The sequence below is a fragment of the Neovison vison genome, chromosome 1 (assembly GCF_020171115.1).
Source record: "Neovison vison isolate M4711 chromosome 1, ASM_NN_V1, whole genome shotgun sequence".
Lineage (NCBI taxonomy): Eukaryota > Metazoa > Chordata > Mammalia > Carnivora > Mustelidae > Neogale > Neogale vison.
The window spans coordinates 231,671,165-231,694,933 of NC_058091.1; the positions used below are offsets into that span (position 1 = coordinate 231,671,165).

Consider the following 23,769-nt stretch of genomic DNA (forward strand, 5'->3'; position numbering starts at 1 on the left):
CCAACCCCTGCATCCATTCATTCCAAATCCACAGAGCTGAACACTCTGAGAGAGAGGATGCTGCCTCTCAACAGGGCAGCCTGCTACTTGCTAAGAGCTTTTGTTAACTGCAGGCCCTTGGTGCCTCTTCTTATAAATTCTAAGAAACCTATGACTGACTAGGCAGCCCTCAACAGCTGCTCTGCTTTCATCCGCACCCTGTGATCGGACATTCGAGCAGGTGCATTACACACTGCCCTTCAGCCTTTCCCTTTGTTATTTTTCAATAGGACCAGCTTCGTTTTACATTCGGGACAGGAGGTTACTTTACCATAGTCTGAAGATACTAATGGCTGCTCTTTTTGTTTTCTGTGTCATAGAGGAAAAAAAAGACCCGATAGATCTCCCCAGTTTAACAGAGAAGCCTGAGGTTATTTTAACAGAGGATTCCCCTGTTAAACACAGGGCATACAAGACCTTTGTGCAAGCTGCAGCCTCATCATTTAAAATAATAAAAGCAACAAGAACAAACAAAGAGATGTATGAACTCTCTCTTTCATTGGGAAAAATTCACAGTATACAGTGAGGCCATCCTCACACTGACTTCTTTGCAAATCGCCTCAAGAGACCTACTTTAGGAGAATTTAACTACTACTATCTAAACATGTGTAGGAGTCCCACCCCACCAGAAAATACTGATCCCCAAACGATGATAAATCGACATAAGCAGAATTATGAGAAATCTCGCTTAGGGAACGGATTTGCACAACAGTAAAAGAAACAGATATATTTTTGCTTGTGAACACAAGCAGCACAGGAGAACTGCTCTTCAAAGAGGCATCCCTGACCATCCAATTTAAAGCACCCTCTCACACTCCAGAAAAGTACACTCAAATCTCTGGCAGAACTTATAATGCATGGTCTGAAAACGTTTATATTTTGTTTACGGTTTTATGTTCAGCCTCTCCCCTCCCCATTCTGTGCAAGCAGGGGCCTTGTATGTCCTACCCACTGCTGCGAACCCAGAGCTGTGCCCAGCACTTAGAGGACACTCGTCAAATACTGGCTGTGGAAGAGGACAGACAGATAACTACTGTATTTGGGTACAGTTAAATGCTAGTAACAGGAGGCCTTTTAAAAAAAATCTTCCATTACTGGTTTGTCTCAGATTTATCACTTCCTTTGAAATATATGTTCACACCAGGAACAGGAGTTGGAAAAAAAGCTAGACTGTTTTTTTTTAAGATTTATTTGAGAGAGAGAGCGTGTGTGAGCACAGGGGGAGGGACGGACAGAGAGAGAAAGAGAGAAACCCAAGCAGACTCCCTGATGAGTGGAGAGCATGATACGGGGCTCCAACTCACAACGCTGAGATCATGACCTGAGCCAAACTCAAGAGTCAGACACCTAACCGACTGGGCCACCCAGGCGCCCCGAAAGCTGAACTTTTACCAATCTATTTAGTCACTACTTGAGGACAAAGCTACCAGTTTCCCTCATTCTTCAAGCCAGGCTGCTTTTGGAGACCTTCTCTGCACTCCCAGCAAGGCTGCCAGTTAACCGAACTTGCCCTCTCCAGACAATTGAAACTCGTGCTCTCTGTGAGAAACTAAGCCAACTGTCACTTTCTTGTCACTTTCTTATCACTTTCTTAGGTAAGTACCTCCCAAGAGGTGACTGGTTCATAGAAATTAGAAACAAGTCTGTGGTCCTCACACTCCAAATGGCTTCACACTTCTTTTGGTCTCCAAGCCTTACTTCTCCCCACTCCCAGTGCTAGCTCAGTTTGTACCTCCTGGCATGTACTTTGGGCAGGGAAGTCTGCCTGCCTTGCTAAATGACACCACAGAGCCTCCAAGGTTTATCTAAGAAAGTTCTCTGTGCATTCCTCCATCTTCTGGGGACTCTATCCCCTCAGCTTTACTCTCCTTTCTAAGCAGTGGCCCAAGGGGGGGCCTCAAAGACTTTTCTTGGCTCTCTCTTAACATTTAATAAACAGAGAACAGCATAGGCGTGAAAGTCCAGGTTAGAATCATAGACTTGGGGGGCGTCTGGGTGGCTCAGTGGGTTAAGCCGCTGCCTTCGGCTCAGGTCATGATCCCAGGGTCCTGGGATCGAGCCCCGCATCGGGCTCTCTGCTCAGCCGGGAGCCTGCTTCCTTCTCTCTCTCTCTGCCTGCTTGTGATCTCTCTCTGTCAAATAAATAAATAAAATCTTAAAAAAAAAAAAGAAAATATTTAAAAAGAAAAAAAAAGAATCATAGACTTGGGTTTAAGTCCCATTTCCCACTTACTAGCTCTGTATCTTCAAGCAAGCTCCTTACCCTTGCTCAAGATTCATATGTTAAATGGGGACAGTAACTGTACCTATCTCATACAGTTGAGGTGACGGTTAAGTGCTATGATAAATAACTGTGCACTATGACAAAGCATAAGAAGTCAACAACTGCTAGCAGTAACAAGTTCCTGTGTGATTCGGCCCATTACCTCTCTGATGTCATCTGTGCTCCTTGTCACTCCTACTCCAGCCACACTGTCCTCCTTCCTCCACAGGGAAGACCTGCTCATGCCTCAGGGCCTTTTCACTGCTATTTTCTCCGGCTAGGATGTTTTCCCCCCAGATGCCCATGTGGCCAACTCCCCTACCTCCTCAAGTTCTTGCCCAAATCTTCCCCATGCACTTATCTGACCACCATATTAAATAATGAAGCCTGTCTGTGGCACTTCCAGCATCCCAGTCCCTCTGTCGTGTCTCTCCCTGCACTGCCACACCCCCCAGAAGCTCTGGGAAGACAGGGATGTTTGTCTGTTCTGTTCACTGATGTAATCCAACTTCCAAAACAATAGTCTCACTTAGGAAGTGATGTAACTTTGCTCCCAGAGAGCTCAGACCCTGTTCTAGTGTATCCAGCCCTTCCGATTTTCACATGTAATAGCAGTCACCATTTTTCAGGAATCACTTAGGTTCCTTGCTTTTTAACTTTCAAGCCATCTGCATATGAAAAATGCTATCTTTAAAAAGAGGAAACACATACCTAGAGTTCAAAATTCAGAAGATCAATGAAAGTACAGTAAAAAGTAAAAAAAAAAAAAAAAAAAGTCCCTCCCTTTCTATTTCTGTCCCCCACATCTTCTTCCCAAAAGCAACCTGTGTTACCAGTTTCTTGTGTATCTTTCCAGGGAAATTCCATGCAAATATAAGGACATACGTGTATATATATATTTTTTTAACACAGTGGCAACATATTTGACATAGTGCTTTGCACCTTGCTTTATTTTATTTAACACTCTATTTTGAAAATCCTTCTACATCAGTCTGTAAACATCCACCTCATTCTATTTAGTGGCCACATAATATTCTGTGTTTTAGATGTCCCTTATTACACACAATCAATGTTTTACTTTTAACACGGACATTGTGATAAATACCTTTTTATAAAGTAATTTTGCATTGATACATAATAAGCATCTGGGAATAGAAATGCTGAGCTGAAGATTACATTCATTTTAGATGTTTACAGATCTTGCCAAATTACCTTCCAAAACAGCTGTACCAAATTACACTCTCACCAAAAACATATGAGCCCTATTTCCCTGCATCCTTTTATCAAAAGTATAGGCTTCTATCAGATTACATATAAGATAATATCTCATGATGCTTTTAGTTTGTGTTTTTCTTGTTTTGAGTGAATTATCATGAGGACCGTTCCCTCCTGACACCTCTGATCTACGTGGGCAATTCTACCACCTAAAGGGAAAGCAGTGAAGAGAGTATCAGGTTATCATCCTGGATTGAAGAAATACTTTCAAGGCCCACTAAAACAAGTCACTAAGTCTCCCCTATTTCAGAAGAGCTGGAGAGTGGACTGGCCTCCAGCAAAATGCTACTGTGCTGACTCCTCTTTGACTTCTTCTCAATGTCCAGTTCTGATCATATATTATGTCGATCAGCAAAATTACAGCAGGTCCTATGTTAGCCACACTGGATAGCCATGCCTTAGCTAGAGAAAAATGTAATTAGAGCAGCCTCTAACTCACACTGGGCACTCAATGCACACACTATATGCCTTATTTAATCCTCACAACAATTTTCTAGGAGACTCTTATTATTTTTTAACAGCCAGGGAAATGGAGGAATAAAAAAGTTGAGCGACTTGCCCAAGTTTACAGAGCTTGTGTGTTGCAGAATTGGGATGCCAAGCCAGGTGCTGACTCCAGAGCAGGAGCTCATCACCACTACACAGTATCACCTGTGCCAGGCAGAATGCCACTGGCGGGTGTGAGTTGGGAGAGAAAGCACATGTGTGCATGAGGGAAGGAGCAATGCACTAGAGTATGCGCCCTGAAATCTTGGTGAACTGGCAAGTGGCAAAACAGCAGAAAAGCAGATAACCAAGAGATGGTCTTTTCTAGTGGTGCCAATACTAGTGGACATTTAGATGTGCAAGTCAAAAGTCTGGCTTTAAAACCTGGTGAGGGGGGCGTCTGGGTGGCTCAGTGGGTTAAAGCCTCTGCCTTCAGCTCAGTTCTATGATCCCAGGGTTCTGGGATCGAGCCCCACATCCGGCTCTCTGCTCAGTGAGGAGCCTGCTTCCTCCTCCCTCTCTGCCTGCCTCTCTGCCTACTTGTGATCTCTGTCTGTCAAATAAATAAATAAATCTTTAAAAAAAATAAAAAATAAAACCTGGTGAGGGGCGCCCAAGTGGCTCAGTGGATTAAAGCCTCTGCCTTCAGCTCAGGTCATGATCTCAGGGTCCTGGGATCAAGTCCCACATCAGGCTCTCTGCTCAGCAGGGAGCCTGCTTCCCCCACCTTCTCTCTCTGCCCCTCTGTCTACTTGTGATCTCTCTCTCTCTCTGTGTCAAATAAATAAATAAAAACTTAAAAAAAAAAAACACCTGTGTTGAAAATTTCTGCTTTGGGGGCACCTGAGTGGCTCAATCTGTTAAGTGTCTGCTTTCAGTTCAGGTCATGATCCCAGTGTCCTTGGGATCCCTGCATCAGGCTCCGTGCTCAGCAGAGAGTCTGCCTTTCCCTCTCTGCACTCACACTGTCTTTCTCAAATAAATAAGATCCTTAAAAAAAAGAAAGAAAGAAAGAAAATTCCTGCTCTTTACTAAATACCAGAAAAACTTGTCTGACTTTTAATACCTTAAATACTTCTCAATCTGGGCACTTAAGAACATTAATAGAAAACACATTAATAGAAAACATATATAGTAAATATAATTTTTAGTGAGATATAAATTCTAGTGACTTAAAATATAAAGTGAGCTTAACGACCATTTGAGGCACTAACAAAGCTGTCCACCTCTAAGTACCAAGCACAACCCTCTTACTCTGCTAAACAAGGTACTGTTAGAAAATGTATTCTTCTTATCTCCATCACAGTCCAAGAGTTGGGGTGGGATGATGGTGGGAGCTTTCAACTGAGGCTGGAATGTCAAACTGGAAGAAAACAACAAGATAACTTCAGTTCAATTATCCATCCTGCAGATTTCAAAAACCACACCTGAAAATAAGCAGGGCCAAATCATGGTTAAGTAGCTTTCATTATAGAAGCCTGGGCTTAATTAAGTTCTACACCTTTAAAGTATTTTAGATTTACCTAGTGCCTTAAAGGTGCATTGTACCTAGGTCTCAGACAAGAAAAGAGAAATTTAAAGACCCTTCATAGGGAAAATAAGGCCTTAAATTGCACTGGATTGTTCATACCACAAATACTGCACCTAAATAGCCTCCAGTCTTGTCTCCTACAATCCATTTTTCACACCTCAGCCAGAATAATCTTTAAAAACAAAAGGCAGATTCTACCTTGGTAAAGCTTCTTCAATGACTTAAGGTAAAGTCTAAACATTTAATGTACCTATAAGGCACTGCAATGTCCCATGCACTATTTGAGACATGATCATACTAAAATTTATCTGACATTTGTTTAACTGGGTATCCTGTATTTTATTCAGAAGGTCTTCTATCATAATCATTTTTTAAATCAAATCATTTTTTAAACTTACCCCACTAGAGTGTTAGCTCTATGAGGGAAGAACCCATGCAGCTTTTTTTTTAAAGGGTTTTTTTTTGTGGGGGGGAAGGGGGACGGATGCGCACGGGCGGGGGAGGGACAGCACCTGTGTGGCTCAGTCAGTTAAGGATCTGCCTCCAGCTCAGGTCATGTTCCCAGGGTCCTGGGATTGAGCCCTTCATTGGGCTCCCTGCTCAGCAGAGAGCCTGCTTCTGCTTCTCCCTCAACCTGCTGCTCTGCCTACTTGGGCTCTCCATAAAAAAGGTTTTTGTGTGTGTGTGCTTTTTTTTTTTTTTAAGTAAACTATACTACCCACCTGGGGCTGGAACTTACAAACTCCAGGATCAAGAGTCTCATGCTCTACCGAAGCCAGCCAGGAGCCCCAGGACCCATGCAGCCTTGATCATGGTCTTGGACCAGGCTTGGCAGTCATATCCACAAATACTGAGGAGTAAACCCATCAGTACAAAGCTCAGGGACCATCTGTTGGGAGTTAATTCTAACTACCCTCACATCCATGTGGATAAAATGATCTTTCTGCTTTTTCAGAATATCTCCAGGGTGATAATATTGACTTCTCAATGGAGGCTTTAATGTAACCCCTGTTTTATATTTTAAAGGGACTTTGAGCTTTCAACATATTTCACTTGGTCCTCAAGACAAGTATTAATAACCAGTTTTAACAAATGAAGAACAGAGATTCTGAGAAGATAAATAGCTAGACCATGATGACCAATAAATGGGAGTGACAATTCTGACCCTGGGAACTGACTTTGTGCTCTGTACCACATGCTCATCTGGGCTGATGAGAAGAATCAGAATTTCTAGGTCTTTCCTTCTCATCCAGAAAGCTTCTCAAGGAAAAAGTCTGACAGCTGACCCCTCTCCACAGATTTCCCTGCTCAACCCATAATGGTTCCCCAACAACAGTTTGAGAGGAGACAGCAAGTCCTGGCACCTCTATTTTGAAAGAAAGGTGGTTCTTAGCTAATCTCTCAAGTGATAAATGAAACTATTTAGGTGGAGAGACTAAAGACCTTTCTCAGAGTTACAGGGAAATAGGAGTAAAACTGACCACAACCCCAAATCCTTCTCTTTTCTCTTTCCTGCATCTCTAAGAGACAAAATCCCACTCCCCAAATTCTGGGGACTGGGATTTCAATCTGATGACATACATTCCTCAGCTTTCTTTTGAAATGAGGTGGGAATGGCTGAACCTGCTCTTGGGATACCTAACAACCTCACTTCTGGGAGTGCCTCTGGAAAGTTCATCAGGCTGAAGGTCTAGTGGGTTTCCTGCCACCGAGAGACGTACCTGTAAGTCTGACTCCATAGTACTTGTGCCCCTTTTCACTCAGGGTTAGGCCTCCAGCTTCTACCAAGACTGGAGGCCAGGTTCTAACCCAGCAGCGCCCTCAAGAAACTGCTACATTCACCTCAGTCCCTCCTACCTGGGCGCTCGCCTGCCTCCCGCTCCCGCTCTACTTTTGTGAGCTTCTGAAGGAACAGAACTGAGAGCAGGGAAAAACCGAGGAAGCGTGAGGCGCCCGTGGCAGGTGTGAGCAATTCGATCAAGCTAGTAATCCGACGCTCCAACTATGTCATGTCCTTAACCGCTCCTGTTTACTTGGTTTGGTGTGGCAAGTGTGCAGCAAGTGTTAGAGGAGTTGAGACCTGCTGTCTGATGTTCGCCGGGCAGTCTTTGGTTTTGAGCATGTGTGCCTGCCTGGGAGGCTGCACTAGCTCCCAGATACACAGCGCAGGAGATCGTGTGGAGGGTCTGCTCCCCGAGACCAGCGCAAGTAGGGATACTGGATCCCAGATCCGGCCTAAAACAAAAATTACAAAAGCAATGGAATTAGAATTAACTGCGTGTGTGGGTCAGCGAGGAAAACTCCTGTCCTGACAAAGTTCTAGTTGGAGCCCTGAAAGGTCGTTAACTGATCTTTACCAAATTATCGACCTGAATTACAGCCGGCCTGAGGGGTGATAGCACTTGCAAGACTAGACGTACCTCGACGGGGAGACCACGGCGAGGAAAACCTTTTTGGCCCGGGAGCAGTCGAGCCCCAGGTCTGGCTTCTGCGCACACTCCATCTAGCCGCCGCCTCCCCACCCCCACCCCGGGCGGCGCGCGCAGCTCTCGGCGCACCCCGGGCTCCGTTACCTGGGTAACGCGAGACGCGCGCGGAAAGGCAGGACAGGGCGGGTGCGCTCCGTCGGTCGTAGCTCCTCCTCTCCGCCGCAGGCTGCGCAGGCTACACCCTGCCAGCAGCTTGCTCTAAAGCGGTTCTTTAGCCGGGAAAGCGCGGCCTTGCCTCTCTCAGTACTCATCCAGTGAGAAGCCGGGGGTGTGGCGGGGGTAAGGAGCCCGCCGAGTACTTAGGGACTCGCCGCGTCTCTGGCCAACCTACTGCGAACTCTGGAGCGCGCCTTCGGTTTGTCGCGAGGAGTCGTAGAGCGGCCACCGGGCTGCACCATGGTGACCCCCTGCCCCACCAGTCTCGTGAGTCCCGCCGCCCGGGCTGGGAAGCGGGACCACGACCAGAACCTCCGCGCCCCAGTGAAGAAGAGCAGGCGCCCACGCCTCCGGAGAAAACAGCCGCTGCAGCCGCTGAACCCGTGCTCGCTCCCCGGAGACTCCGGTGTTTGCGACCTGTTCGAGTCCCCCAGCTCCGGGTCTGATGGTGCAGACAGTCCCGCAGCATCCGCGGCGCTAGGCTGCAGCCCCCTACCTGCTCCTGCCCCGCAGTTTGAGCAGCTAGATCTACAAACCTTCCGTGACTACGGTCAGAGCTGCTACGTCTTCCGCAAGGCGCGGGAGAGCCACTTCCACCCGCGGGAGTCGCTGGCGCTGCAGCCACAAGTGAGGCGTTGGGAGAGCGAGATCCTCACCCCCGCTCCTCTTCCCCTCTCGGGCTCCTTCCTCTTCTGCTCCGTCTAACCTCCGACGCGCCCCGGGGCACGGAGCTTCGCGACTCTAGCGGGAAGGGGCTTTACAGGGCCGGTCCTCCAGCCACATTTTACAAATGGAGAAAACTGGGGCTGGACGGCTTAAGTGACCTGCCTCAAGTTTCCATACTGGTTAGTGGAAACGCGGTAGAATGCAGAGGAGCGAAGACAGTTTCTAGGTTCTAGACTCCTCCGGACCCCAGGCAAGCCATTTAACAATTCTGAGCTTATTTCTTCATCTGCAAAGTGGTGGCCCTCTCCCCGCACTGAATTGCTGAGAGGATTACACAGGGTAATGTGTATACACACTTGGCGCAGGGCTAGGTACGAATCCAAGGCTTCCAGGTCCTGGCCCGACCATTACTCTTCGCGCAGCAGCACCGTCCAGTGTCTCCCAGTTTCCACAGCATTTAGATCTTCCCTTTTTGTGCCTTCCTCCAGGAAATCTCCCTGAGTTTTCTTGGCAGGTTCCTTCTGCAGACCCTCCTTGCCGTAGGCTCAACGGGTCCTCCTCCCACGTCCCTCCCCGCAGGTAACGGCGGAATCCCGCTGTAAGCTGCTTAGCTGGCTGATCCCAGTGCACCGCCAGTTCCACCTCTCCTTCGAATCTCTCTGCCTGACGGTGAACACTCTGGACCGCTTTCTTACCACCACGCCTGTGGCTGCCGACTGCTTCCAGCTGCTTGGGGTCACGTCCCTGCTCATCGCTTGCAAACAGGTACCTCCACGTGGGGTCTGGGGGACAGCCAAACTCACGAAGACTCTCTGGCCACCACCCGGCTTTCCAGCGCACAAGATTTAGTGCTGGGCGCTCTGAATTCATTCTGTCCTACATTTGCAAATCTATATATCCCACAGCTTTAACTTTTCAGTAATGGCCCCCACCCCTAACAGCCCCCTCATGGACCCCTAAAATAGGCTGGAGTCAGTCTCAAAAGTAAATCCCAACAGCACTTTGTAGCCCTGCTATTCTAGACTTCTGGGGTGGGGGGAAATATTTAAAATTTCTCAAACGTTTTTTAGCTGGACAGTTAGAGAAACTGCGCTGGAAGTACACCCCAGGCGATTAAAGTGGAAGAAAGGGAGAGGTGAAGGCCCAGCTATCTGGCTGGAAGGGATGGGGGGAGTCCTGGTTTCCTCCCAAGTTTGAGACTGGGGTGGGCCTGGGCGTTCCTGTGTTGCAGGTGGAGGTACACCCACCACGTGTGAAGCAGCTCCTGGCCCTGTGCTGCGGCGCCTTCTCTCGGCAACAACTCTGCAACCTCGAGTGCATCGTGTTGCACAAACTCCACTTCAGCCTGGGCGCGCCAACCATCAGCTTCTTCCTGGAGCATTTCACGCACGCTCGTGTGGAGGCCGGGCAGGCTGAGGTATCAGAAGCCCTGGAGGCACAAGCCCTGGCGCGTGGTGTGGCAGAGCTGAGCCTGGCCGACTATGCCTTCACCAGCTATACTCCCTCCCTGCTGGCCATCTGTTGCCTGGCGCTGGCTGACCGTATGCTACAGCTCCCGCGCCCGGTGGACTTGGGCCTAGGCGGGCACGCCGAGGCCGCAGTGCAGGACTGCCTGGGCAAGCTGCAGCTACTAGTGGCCATAAATGAGACCTCCTTGACTCATATGCTGCCTTTCCAGATCCTGGAGAAGTGCAGCCTGTCTCCGAAATTGAAATGAAATACACATTTGTCTGTCTACCCTCGTCTGACTGCTGGACCTCTCCCATTGCTGTGAAGGAGGGCAGTCTTGGTCCCTAGAGGACTTCATGGCTCCCAGCTGGTCACGAGGTCATCCTGCAGGTTGTAAATAGTGTATAATAAGAGTGCCTCCTCCTTTATTTATTTCACTAAGCCCACCTGACAGACCTTAGTCGTTCCCCAATAAACAGGCTATCAGTCTTGGTTTGTCTGAATGCTATTGCCTGCATTGTCTGTGGGGAGGGAGGGTAAAGGCAGACAGGGATACAGGTAGTAAACGGAGGGGTCCTGCCCCCCTGGCTCCTACCCTGTAATTAGGTATCCATGTGGAAGCACCAGCTCCTTTGAGATGCCAGAGGGTCACTTGTAGACCTGTATCCCATGACCTCTTAGGAGGCTGAGGACTGCTCATTCCCAGAGGTCCAAAGGGAAGGTGGGGTGTGAACCTGAATAGAATGCACAGTGGTCTATGCGGTCTAGAGGGATGGGGACACACAGGATGCCCAGCTGGGAGGCTTTGGGAACCACCTATGCCCACTAGCTAGGGCAAAGCAAGACCTACTCTGACAACTAACAGATGTTGGAAATGAAGGCTGTCTTGGCCATGACAAATAGAACCCAATTACCCCGCAATGACTTGGTTCAACAGTTCACTTTTGTCTTACACCTGCTGCAGGTGAGACCAGGAGAACAATGGCACAGTAATCATGGCCATCATTGGGTGCTCAAATGTTCCAGGTGCTGTGGTCAGCATTCATTGTCTCAATCCTCCAAAAACTCCATGTGTTATACCATTTTTCAGAGAAGGACCCTGGACCACAGGGTCTAGAGCAATCAGGATTTGAAGGCAGGTGATCAGAGCCACATTGCTCAACTTCTCCCACTTACAGGTTTGTGGAAAGGCTTTTAAAAAACCCCTCTTCCTGAGGTAGGTGTGAGACATGTTATCTACTCAGTGCATTCCATTCAATAGAGACTATAGAGAACATATTTGGAGAGCCAGCACAGTCCCTGCCTCCAGTCGTGACACAGGTGGGAAAACTGAGTCAAGAAATGAGACCTTTGGCTCAGGTCATGATCCCAGGGTCCTGGGATCCAGCCCACCGGGGAAATCTCTGCTCAGCAGGGAGCCTGCTTCCTCCACTCTCTCTCCCTGCCTCTCTGCCTACTTGTGATCTGTCTGTAATAAATAAATAAAATGTATATATATATAAAAAAAGTGAGACCTAGGCTTGCTGGAGTTAACTCCACAGCAGTCTCCTCACTTTCATTCTCATTGTGGTGAGGCTGCCATGGAATTTCAGTTCTGTCACCTCCAGCCAATGTCTTCACTTCTCTGAGCCTGACAATCTTGATAGAGCTATTGTAATGCATAAGGGAGATCCTGAGGTAGTAAAAAATCATGATGAAACAAGTGGGCTCTGGAATATTCCAGCAAGTCTCATCTCTATGCACCCACGAGTCTCTTCTGTAGAATTAAGAAGGTCAATAACCTATTTGATAGGATGGAGGTATGGATTTTTTTAAAAGATTTTATTTATTTATTTGACAGACAGAGATCACAAGTAGGCAGAGAGGCAGGCGGAGAGAGAGAGGAGGAAGCAGGCTCCCTGCTGAGCAGAGAGCCCGAAGCGGGGCTCGATCCCAGGATCCTGGGATCATGACCTGAGCTGAAGGCAGAGGCTTTAACCCACTGAGCCACCCAGGCGCCCCGGTATGGATTTTTTAAAAAGTTTTATTTATTTATCTTGGAGAGGGGCTGGGGTGGGGGTAGAGAGAGAGGATGCAGAGATCCTGACGCAGAGCTCCATCTCATAACCCTAAGTTCACGATGACCTCGGCCAAAACCAAGTGTCTGGATGCTTAACCAACAGCACCATCCAGGTGCCTCAGAGATATGGATTTCATGAGATGTTCCATACAAATCCCTCTGCACAAGTCCCTGCATGTAGCAAATATTCAAGACATGAAGGCTGTTGGCAGCCTGTATAATAATGGGGAGGGATTTACACAGAAAAAAGAAAACCTTGGAGAATGAAATAGAGGCAAATAAGGGATAACGTTAGTTATTGGGAGGCAAACCTGTTATTCATTGCACTGTCTTTTCAAAATTTCCAAAAGATTTTAAAAACTTAAGTTTTGGGGGAACAAACTTGTCATGTTCCTCTATATTTAGAATCAATTTAAATGTAGGACAAATATGCGTAAATGAAAAGCAAACAAACTCAAACCAAATTTAGAGACTCTTCCTTACACCTTTCCTCACAAGTACCCTCTAGGTACTCTCCAGCACCAGGAGCATCACTTTGAGGTCCTCAGATCCCTTCTTCCCTTATGTTTTTTTTTTTTTTTTAAATTTTATTTATTTATTTGAGAGAGAGAGACAGTGAGAGAGAGCATGAGCGAGGAGAAGGTCAGAGAGCGAAGCAGACTCCCCATGGAGCTGGGAGCCCGATGTGGGACTCGATCCGGGACTCCAGGATCACGCCCTGAGCCGAGGGCAGTCGTCCAACCAACTGCGCCACCCAGGCGTCCCTTCTTCCCTTATGTTAATGTGTTAAGCTCACCAGGAAATTACTAGACTTGGGCTCAGGGATAGGGAAATGGTGATCCCCAAGCTGTTTGAGGAAAAAGCTGGTCTGTGATGATGAAAAGGAGAAGGAAAAATTTTATTGTCATGACCCAAGTCCCCAAATATCTAGAGGCCTTAGACCCACTGTTAAGGGTGGATAGGATCACTGTCTCTTTTACAAAAGTGTGACTTGGGGGAGAAGTTGTTTTCACCAACATTTACTCCATCACTCAGCCAAGACTGATATGGGTGAGTTGGTTCCAGAATCATCCAGATTAGGAGTCCTATAATCATGCTATTCCAGCTCCTTTTGCCACATTTTAATGTACAATGTCCCTATTTTTCTGCATCTTGGAATTCACCGATGATAAAGGAGTCTATTCTGTAAAATCAGGAATGGCCTCAGGTGAGAGATGTTCCCAAAGAAGAGCTCCCATACTCCTTTTACAGACTGGGAAGATAGGTAGGGATGGAGGACTGGCTAGTTACTATGCTATTCAGGAATCAGAACTAAGCCAAGAATAGGTTGTCGAGGCTGGAGGAGCACTGAAAAGCCTCCTTAAAACATCAACAACATCAATTTATCCACACCAAGCACCAGTTGCATTACATAATCTCATTTTAATAGCACCTCTACTGAAGTTAGCATTATGATTTTCTTTTCTTTTTTTTTTAAAGATTTTATTCATTTATTTGACAGAGATCACAAGTAGGCAGAGAGGCTGGCAGAGAGAGAGAGGAGGAAGCAGGCTCCCCACTGAGCAGAGAGCCCGATGTGGGGCTCGATCCCAGGACTCTGGGATTATGACCCGAGCTGAAGACAGAGGCTTTAACCCACTGAGCCACCCAGGTGCCCCAATGATTTTCTTTTCTTAAAAACTTAATTTTTTGTAGTCATCCAGGGATGGCTGGGTGGCTCAGTCAGTTGGACATCTGTTTGGCTCCGGTCATGATCCCAAAGTCCTGAGGCTGGGTCCCACATGGGGCTCCCTCCTTGGTGGGGAATCTGCTTCTTCCTCTTGGCCTCTCTCCCCTCCTTGTGCTCCCTCAAATAAATACAGTCTTAAGAAAGAAAAAAAAAGTAATCTCCACACCCAAGGTGAAGTTCGAACTCACAACTGAGAATCAAGTCACATGCTCCACCAACAGAGCCAGCTATGTGCCCCAATTTTATGCTTTTCCTAAAGATCTGGTGGAGCACCTGGTTCCAATCCTCAGGTACTCTGACACTGAAGTCAGAGCCCCTCACTGAGGGTATCATTGATACCCCTCATTGATTGTGGTATCAATTAGTGATACCACACCAATTCTAGCTGCCTGACCTCACCTCAACCAGGTCTCCCCATTTGTAGATGTATCCAAAAATCTCTAAGTCTATTCTAGCTCTACTATTGTAGAACAGTCTCCAACACTGTTAAGGGGTGCCTTTATTAATCCAGATAACAGAGAGAAATAAAAAGGGGTCAAACCACTTTAAAAGAGGATTTTCATTACCACTACTTGGTATAAGACACAAACAAGGTGACCAATAGGAAGTTACAAAATTCGCTATATCTAAGAGTGGTCTGAGGGATACCCTCACCCAGGGATTTGGAGATGCTCCTTCTTGGGAGAGGCCCTGGTCTTGGGAAGGGCCGCCAAGACTTCCTCAGAGCGACCAAGGCCAGCTGTGTACAGAGTGGCCAAATGCTGCGGTGGCCAAATGAGGCTTTCGGGGGAGAAAGAGATTGGGGTTTTAGGGGATTTGGGACCGTGCAGTGAGGCGTTTTCCGAAAGGGGAGGAGCATTTGTAGATGTCGCTTTTTCTTAACCGACTCTCTTTTAAAGGCTACACGCAGGAGTAGCTGCCCGGGAAAGTGCGGGGCTAGGGGTACGGGGAGCGCTTCTAGGCATCAGGCAAAGAGAAACCAAAGGCAAGTCGTGAGTCAAGACCAGAAGTGCACCCCCAAGCCTTGCGTAGGGGTCTTCTGTAATCTGGGGGCAGTTCTGCGGAAGTTCCCGATCGAATTCTACATCCGCACCAAATCCTACAGGGCGGTGAAATGCCGGAGTCAGGCTTTGGCGAGTGTTACTCCGCGGTTATTTCGTGCCTTACGGCTGGGGGTGGGAAGAAAATGAAGAAAGAGTTGTTAACTTTTCCATTCCTGCTATCCGAAACGGGAAAGGTGGTATAAGGGACCAGTGGGGCTCGTCCACTCCTCCCCCACTCTGGTGCTGCCTGGGGGCAGCGGCGCCAACCCTCCCCAAAAGGGCGCTCGCGGGCCCGGGTCCCGCGCTCGCCGCTCCCGGGGGAAGCCGCGTTGCCAGGTTGGGTTTAACGCCTCCGCCCGCGCGCAGATTGTCCGGGGCTGAAGGCGCCACCTCCGGCGCTCAGGCGCGAGCCGCCCCTCCCTCGCGGCAGTCTTCCCTCTCCTCTTGGCCCTCCCTCCGCACCCCTACAGCCACCCCCTCGCCTCCACCCCGACCACGCGCTTACCCCTGCAGGCGCCAGGCGGGGCGCTGACTGTGGGTCGCTATTCCGGCCGCGGCCACCGCAGCCGCAGAACCAGCGCCGCGTTCCTGCGCCGAAGCCGGCGGGGAGGCAGGATGCAGTCGTGCGGAGGCGCCGCAGCGGGACGCCGAGCCTTCGACCGCATCTGCCCCAACAGGATGCTGGAGCTGGGGGGCCGGCCTTTCGTCAAGCCCAGGAAGCTAGAGAGGAAGGTGGGGCCGCGGGCCGGTGCCAGGCAGGGTCTGCACGCTCCGGGGCCCGAGGGCTGACCCATGCTCACGGTTTTTGTGTCCGGCTAGTTCGCCTCTCCGCGGAAGTTCTTTCCTGGTTGCAGCGGCAGCAGCCCAGTGGCGATATACGAAGATCCCCGGGACGCGGAGCCCGCGGCGCTGCCAGGTGAGCCTGGCGGCTCTCGCGCGATCCCTCGGGTTCCCGGCGCCGGGTGGGTAGCGCACGCGCGGCTCAGATGAACTTTTTCCCCCGGGGCTCCAATGTCCTGACGGGAGGCCAGTGGCGAGCTCTGGCGGAGACTCAGGGCCCGCCTCCTGCGTGTCCCCGGTTCTCCCCGCGCAGCCCTCACCACCATAGACCTGCAGGACCTCGCCGACTGCTCCTCGCTACTCGTGTCCGACGCGCCGCCTAGTGGTGACTTGACCGATTCGCAGGTATCTCCCCTTAACTCCCGAAGCCCAGCGGCCTCCAACAGCCCAAATTCCGACTGGGAACTCCGGGGTTCCTTTCCGCAGAGGCTCATCATGGGCGGGCGCGCAGGCAGATTTAGCTAGTGGGGGCAGACGTCGTGCCGGAATCTCAGCCCTGAGGATCGGAACTTCTTCCCTCCTAGTCTGTGGCGTCGGCGGTATTCTCAGAGCTGTTCTGACCAATTTGGGACAGAGGGGCTCACTTGGAGGACTTTCCTCCAGGGAAGGGGTCTCCGGTTCTCCCCCCTCTACTCCCTGGAGCTGTGACAAAGCAATCTGGAAATTGAGCACGGAGGAGCCAGGCCAGTAGGTGGGAGCAAAATGGAGCGCAGGGCACCTGCTACTTGTCCTGCTCCCAACATCCCTGCCCGGCCGTTCACTAACAATTTTCATTCCCTGGTATCAAAGGAGTGTGAAGATTGATGGGTAACTACTCCATCAAGACTGGAAAAGACGAATAGAGTTTACATTTAGAGGAAGAGGGACGAAGGACAAAGAACTCTGGAAGAGATCTGACAGCAAACGTTCCTCTCTGCAGAGATGGCTCTTCAGCATTTGGGCACTTTAAAAAAGTCATTTTCTCCCCCTGCAAAGGTTCATGTCACTTACCCTCATGGGGCAAAGAGGTATTTGACTTTTTCTTTTCCTTAAAAACTTATTTCCCTACTCCCATCCCACTTATACCACTTCCAAGGGCTGACACTCCCCAGGTTGATGAAGGAACCTCCCAGCATTGGTGTCTGGGATGCCAGAAGCCTGCCTGGCCATCGATGGCCATTGATGGGACGTGAAGTGCCCAGAAGGACAGGAGGTCTTAGCTAGATGCAACCTACAGGAAGAGTGCCAGTTCCAGCTTCCTGGCAGGAGGTCCTGGTGGGCATGGGTCCATGGGGGAAATGTCCAGCACTGAAGACTCCAGAAGATATGACCACCTCGGAGAACTGAGATTGGTGGAAGAACACCGCCTACCAGAGTTCCCCAAGTGCCTTTAGAATTGGGTAAGAGCCCAGATGGAGTCAGGGTAGGTGGCCACAGAAAGCAGAGAGTGGGTAAGGCAAGGGATGAGAGTGGGCATTGCCCGGCAGAGGCTGGTTTGTTTTTCCCTTTAGATCTGGATGCTCAAATAAGGAAAGAGTGCTTGAGCATCTTTCAACCGACCCAGAGGCCCATTCACTGTCTTACTCCAACATGTTTATTTTACAAGTCATGAAAACCATGCAGGCTCTTCTTGAATTTTTGCTCAAGTATTTAGAACTTAAATTTCACATCATGTTCTGTATTAGCCCCTCCCCCCCTTTTTTGGCTGCCATTGTGGTTTGGAAAAATGCCAGATTTTTAAATCTAATTGGGAAGGTAGGATTCAAAGTTTAGGATTCAAAGCATAGAGCTCATGTGAGATGGCCCAAGAGGTCCAGGACTTTTCCTGGGGAGAGACACAGCTGGTAGAAAGGGAAAGACATCCCTTAGAGGAAGATCCCCTGGAAAGACCCTGACCAGTGGGTGCTCAGGTCAAATTTCCTAGCCTCCTTCCTGCTGGGTAAAATGAGCCCAGAGGAAACACTTCAGAAGTGTTTGTTTGAGGTCCAGAATGAGCCAAGGACCTGGGATAGCATGGGAGGAAGCATTTCCTGGGCCCCAGTTCCTGACTTAGCCTCAAGCCTCCTCATGGTAAGGGCTTTGGCTGAATCTCTATTAAGAGGAAGACCTTTCAGCCCTTGGAAAATGAGTCTTGTTTCTGGGTCCTTCAACCAGGGCAGAACTTGTGCTTCAGAATTTGCTTTGGCCCTTTCTAAGCTCCTTTCACCCTTATAGCCTCAGTTCCCAACTAGTGCTTGAGACCTCCTAGACTGAAGCTCCAGGAAAGCTCTACTACTTGTACTTTTTTCAAGGTTAGGGTCAGAGTAAGTTCCTCTTCTCAGCAATATTTGAAAATTGGAGAAGGGCTTCAGGGAAATAAGTATGAGTAACACAAAGGAATCAACAATAGTGGAAGCAGTAGAATAGGCATTTCTGATGGGCATATTGGATGCATTCCCCCACACCATATGCCTCGAGAAACTTCTTTCCTCTTCCCCAGTGCTGTCTTCATTGGAAGACGGGCTTTCCTTAAAAAAGAGATAAACGCTAGAGGCAATGAGGTATGGAGGAAAGAAGATTGAAATAGTCACCATCCTTCTAGGAGCCCCAATTCTTAGCTGGGTGACTTTGGGCAATTCACTTTCTCTAAGCTTCAGATTCTTCAAACGGGGAGGGATCACTTCCTGAGCCCTGTGTGCTTCCTACATTGGGTGAGAATTAATATAGGGACTCTGCGTAAAAGAGTTTTGTCAACTCTAAATGTCCACGAATTAAGAGAATAGGAGGGCCTCCCACTGTCTCCCTCGGCGTCACGCAGCCAGGCACACTGCGGGAACCTAGGAAGAGCGTCCAGTTCAAGAGATGGGAGGTGCCTCCCACCGTACCGAGAAAGTGGACTCTGACTTGCTGAGAAACAGAAGAGCAATAAGGGGCCACGCTTGCTGCCCACTGAACAGAAGCACTTTCTATTGCACGCCTGCTCCCTCATCATAGGCTACCCTTTCCCTGCCTGTTTGGGGAGAAGGTGGTTTGGCTGCGACTGAGCCTCGGCCGGATACACGGTCTTACGTTATTTCTTTGGACGCCCCTGCACGCCGTCAGGTCTTGGGAGGGAAATCCGAGTGGGCGCACACCTGTTCCCTTACCTTAGGGCACCGCTCCTTGGCTTGTCGGAGGTAAGTTGAACTAGAGGTTCAGCGGGAGCTGGAGGAACGCCTCGGGCTTCACGTGAGGAGGCAGCTGGTTGGCTGGTGGCGGGCCAATGAGGCGGCGCGGGGACTGCGGACGGCCGGCTGCCGGGCGCCCGGCCACTATGCTGAGCGCAGGAGGACTCCCGCCGCAAACACAGCTCCGCACAGTTTCGGCGCTCTTCGGGCTCCCCGGGGACCCGGCCCTTGCTCCTACTGTTCCGCTCCTCACCATTGCAATGCAAGCCTGCTGGGTTCCAAGCCTGGGATGGGGCTTTGATTTTCAGGTAGGAGGCTCGGTTGCGGAACTACGGTGCGTGCACACCTGCTGCCAGGCCCGGGAGCGCGACCGTCGGTCTGGGAAGTGCTTCAGACCTGCTGGACTCGACGTTAACACTTTTACACCTCTGGCTTATTTCAGAACCATTCTCTGCAGACGGCAGCGGACTTCGATCTGCAGGATTTCAGAGACACAGTGGACAGTCTCATTGCAGGCAAGTGCAGTCTCCTTGTGGTTAAGTAAAGGGAGGCGGGGACGTTCCCCACTCCGCAAATCAAACTAGTTCAGACTTCGATTTCGTGGTCGCGTAGGTGGTAAACGCAGCACCTGTCAACATCTTCAGTAACTCGCCAATGGGTCCGGCTCTTCCATATTTATGGGACAACACCCTTTCTAATGGAGATGAATCGCTAAATTTATAGCGCTTTCCCAGTCTAACGGTTTGGGTTCTCGGAGAGGGAGCCCTACTCTGTGATGCTGTCAAGGAGAGGTTGGGGGACGGGCGTGTGAAGAACGGCGGAGCTGTGTGACTTGGGGCAGGCTTGCCGTGGCCGCCTTGGAGTCTGAATTCAGATCAACTCGATAGGCGTATATGGAGCGCCTGCTGTGTATGAAGAAGATATCAAAAAGAGCCTGGGAAAAAGTAGGGATTGCAGAATGAGGGGTGCTTCCCTTAAGTCTTTACGTAAACCCTACACTCGGCGAGGCAGGCGTGGCGTTGTGTCTCTGTAGCTAGCCGGGCACGAGTCTGAGGCGGCAAACCTAGCTCCCACTCTTCCTCAGACTCATCCTCTTTGATGTCGCCTCCTCTGGCCGGCGGAGACTTCCCCTTCTCTCCTTGCGACGTATTGCCATTTGGGCCCTGTCTCTCTCCGCCGCTGGACCCAAGGGCCCTGCAGTCACCGCCGCTGCGCCCTCCGGACGTGCCCCCGCCTGAGCAGTACTGGAAGGAGGTGGCCGACCAGAACCAGAGGGCATTGGGGGACGCACTCGTTGAGAATAACCAAGTAGGGGCACTGGGCTGGCCGCCAAGAATCCTGGGTTGGGGATAGGGTATGGAGCTCTGGGTGGAAATGGGGTTTGCCGGAGCGGGAATGTGCCCGGGTGTAAGTCAGAACCAGTGGACAGACCAGTGCTTCACCTACTCCAGTGGCTCTTCTGTTTACAGCCTTAGTAAGTAGGAATAATCCTGCCCGACCAGATTGATTTTTATTTTATTTTATTTTGTCAGAGAGAGAGAGAACAGGCAGAGTGGACGGCAGAGGCAGAGGGAGAAGTAGGCTTCCCGCCAAGCAAGGAGTCCGATGCGGGACTCGATCCGAGGACGCTGATATCATGACCTGAGCCCAAGGCAGCCGCTTAACCAACTGAGCCACCCAGGCGTCCCCAGATTGATTTTTAATAGGGACACCAGTATTTACCGAAGGCTTTATACGCCTGGTATTGTGCTTATCAATTTACTTTTTCTTCTAATACTTAAAACCACTGAATAAGATACCCTTACTACCCCATTTTACAGCTTATGAAACTGAGGTATAGGAATATTGAACTTCAGAGGCAGACCCTGTATCTGCTTCTTGCCCAAGTCCGTACTCTTCACCACCATGCTACACTGAAGATTGAGATACGTTTTGTCTAAGTGATTTGTAAAAACAAAGGGCAACTAAACAAACGTTATTATTCCCACCAGTGCAGGTGCCCTTGGGTCTCCAGTTCCAGATTAGATGTTAGGATCCTGGTATAACTCATGCAAGTATACAGATGAGACCGACCACGGTGGCCTACCTCGTAATGTTTGGGTCTCCTTATGCAGCTGCACGTGACACTGACCCAGAAACAGGAGGAGATCGCCTCGCTCAAAGAGCGGAACGTGCAACTGAAGGAACTTGCCAGCCGGACCCGGCACCTGGCCTCGGTGCTGGATGTAAGTGGGGTGCGGGCGTGTGGGACACTGCGGGACGTCGGAAATGTTCCTATATAGCTCCCACCCTGTTCCCAGAATTGGGACCCAGGGCCGTTGAGAGAAGGACGGTGGCTGCTGAGAGCTCGCTGAGCCACCTGCAGCCCGCATCTAAGCCCGCGGAGTTCGAGAGGCGCCCGGGTCTGCTTTGCGCGCCCAGTGCGCGGGGAGTCCAGCCGGCCCCAGCTTGGCTCTCCTCCCCATCTTTTGTAGAAGCTGATGATCACGCAGTCCCGGGATCGCGGAACGACAGCCGAGCCCTTCCTGCTCAAGGCGACAGCCAAAAGGAGCCTGGAGGAGTTGTTCAGTGCTACCGGGCAGGATTGCGCGGAAGTGGACGCCATCCTGAGGGAGATTTCCGAGCGCTGCGATGAGGCACTGCAGAGCCGCGACCCCAAGCGCCTCCGGCTACAGCCGGAGCCCGCGAAGAGCGAAGGCAAGCCGGGGCACCTGCACGGCAGCTTCCGGGGGCTGCGCACAGACTGCAGCCGGAGCGCGCTCAACTTGAGCCACAGTGAGTTGGAAGGCGGCGGCTCCTTCAGCACTCCCATCCGCAGCCACAGCACCATCCGCACCCTCGCTTTCCCCCAGGGCAATGCCTTCACCATTCGGACAGCCAACGGGGGTTACAAATTCCGCTGGGTCCCCAGTTGAGCTGGGTTGTGGTGGCCCCAAACACTGCCCTGTATCCGGACTGAAGCGCCTGGAGGCTAAGTGGGAGTAGCTGCAACGTTTTCCTGAACCTGGCTTCTCAGAAGAGCTCCCCCTGCTGGGCGAACGCCACTCTGAAACTTATCTTTCAGGAACCAAAAAAAGGTCTCGATAATGATGTACTTGTGAAGTCCGTATAAAATACTGTATATTCCTTCCCCCTTCACTCTGTGTGTGTGTGTGTGTGTAAACACACATAATCTCAAACAATTTTAAAGTTTATTTTTAAGAGCTTTGAATGATAGACTTTTAGAACGGGAAAGGACTTAGGATGTACTTAGCTATTTTGTAATTATATAATCCCCTACGTTTATAAGGAAAAGTAGGCTCGAAGAGATTAAGTAATTTTCCATAAGCAGCAGCATTTATTGGGAATTTCCAGTCTTTCTCACTAGTTATTTAAAGATCGTAGGTCCAGAAGCCAGGTTTCTGAGTGAATGCTTCATTACATCACGGAACTTTCTCTGGTCCTAAGGACACTTAATTATCTTACTGTTGAAAACTTTTATTCTGGCTGGAAGAATAAAAAGTTAGGAGAGAAGCCAAAATACTTGCTTTTGGGCAACAAAGTAGAGAAAAATGTAGATGCCCAGAGGAAATGGGCTATCTACAAAATAGGTACTAAATACATTTATTTGTAATGATCATTCATATAATTTTGTAAGATTTATGGTATACATTTATATTAATTATAGTTTATATGTCTGAACAGAAGAATTACACAGAAAGCAAACTTGGTTGATAAAAAATACAAGTTTTAAGAAAATGGCATATTTCACATGAAAAAGAATATATATTTTTATGTGTATGTGTGTGTGTGTGCGCATGCATGTGTGTCTGTGCGTGTGAGCATGTGCAGGTGCACATGCACATGTACCAGAAACAAAGTGTGGAAATCTTGGTAAACCTATTTGAATTCCATAGATAAAACTGTGGTGCACGTTCATGTCATATATTTCTACGGCTGATCTTCTAAGAAAAACTTACACATTATTTAGTGCCTTCACTTGGACTTTTTTTTCTCTTTCCTTCCGTGTGTGTGTGTGTGTGTGTGTGTGTGTGTGTGTTTAGTTCTAGTCTATTGTGAAATTATGTGACTGGCATATATATGTCAAATAGTGATTTTTCCCAACCTTTCCAGTTCTCAACACAAGAGTTATTTCTTTCTGTGTCCTCAGCGTGGGCAAGTTTCCAGCCTGTTACCTCATATTGCTCGTTCTGCCATCTAAGTGGTGATATCAGATAACAGGGGAGCTGGGCAGGGCGGCAGAACCCGCTCCTCCAGTTTGTCCTATGTACTGTTATCTGTATTTAGGAGCCAAAAAAAAAAAAAAGTGATAAAATAGACCACATTTCCTCATATTTTGTCTAACAAATGGACTAAAAGTACACTGAAGAGTTGAAAATTATTTTCATCAGCTTATATATAAAATTACTGAAGTTCAGGTTCAGAAAAAACAAAAACAACAAAGACCCTTAACTTGTCCTGAGAAACAATCCACAGAAAGAGACTGACAAATGACAAGCAGGCAGCCCCTCTCCTTTTTTCCCAATACAAGGACGACAGAGACTTTTTGGGTTAGGGCTGAAAGTCAAGGGGTTGGTGCCTGAGGGATATAACTCTTCATTAATCTCAAAGCTGTGGGG

The 23,769-nt window shown here is 49.2% G+C and overlaps 2 protein-coding genes and 1 long non-coding RNA gene across 3 annotated transcripts; 2 read left to right on the plus strand and 1 right to left on the minus strand.

Annotated features, from left to right (window-relative positions):
* The first annotated feature begins 8,479 nt into the window (after positions 1-8,479).
* CCNO (cyclin O) lies at positions 8,480-10,622 on the plus strand. Its single transcript, XM_044240791.1, has 3 exons — positions 8,480-8,866; positions 9,485-9,670; positions 10,137-10,622. Exons 1-3 carry the CDS (start codon positions 8,480-8,482, stop codon positions 10,620-10,622), a joined length of 1,059 nt encoding a protein of 352 aa, XP_044096726.1.
* Positions 10,623-14,623: 4,001 nt separating this feature from the next.
* LOC122901278 lies at positions 14,624-16,112 on the minus strand. The gene is made up of 2 exons (XR_006383413.1): positions 15,691-16,112; positions 14,624-15,311 (listed from the first exon to the last, which is right to left on the minus strand). It is a non-coding gene; the product is annotated as an uncharacterized LOC122901278 (long non-coding RNA).
* Positions 15,801-22,081, plus strand: MCIDAS (multiciliate differentiation and DNA synthesis associated cell cycle protein). Its single transcript, XM_044240792.1, has 7 exons — positions 15,801-15,917; positions 16,005-16,101; positions 16,279-16,370; positions 19,593-19,665; positions 20,235-20,458; positions 21,265-21,375; positions 21,625-22,081. The coding sequence occupies exons 1-7, from the start codon at positions 15,801-15,803 to the stop codon at positions 22,063-22,065; spliced, it is 1,155 nt and encodes a 384-aa protein (XP_044096727.1). The 3' UTR covers positions 22,066-22,081.
* The last annotated feature ends 1,688 nt before the right edge of the window (positions 22,082-23,769 follow it).

Bases quoted from the DNA above. Each gene is read 5' to 3' on its own strand.
- CCNO (XM_044240791.1), top strand. From the start codon at position 8,480: ATGGTGACCCCCTGCCCCACCAGTCTCGTGAGTCCCGCCGCCCGGGCT. The intron at 8,867-9,484 runs GTGAGGCGTTGG...CCCTCCCCGCAG, and splicing joins CGCTGGCGCTGCAGCCACAA to GTAACGGCGGAATCCCGCTG. The intron at 9,671-10,136 runs GTACCTCCACGT...CCTGTGTTGCAG, and splicing joins TGCTCATCGCTTGCAAACAG to GTGGAGGTACACCCACCACG.
- MCIDAS (XM_044240792.1), top strand. From the start codon at position 15,801: ATGCAGTCGTGCGGAGGCGCCGCAGCGGGACGCCGAGCCTTCGACCGC. The intron at 15,918-16,004 runs GTGGGGCCGCGG...GTGTCCGGCTAG, and splicing joins CCAGGAAGCTAGAGAGGAAG to TTCGCCTCTCCGCGGAAGTT. The intron at 16,102-16,278 runs GTGAGCCTGGCG...CTCCCCGCGCAG, and splicing joins GGAGCCCGCGGCGCTGCCAG to CCCTCACCACCATAGACCTG.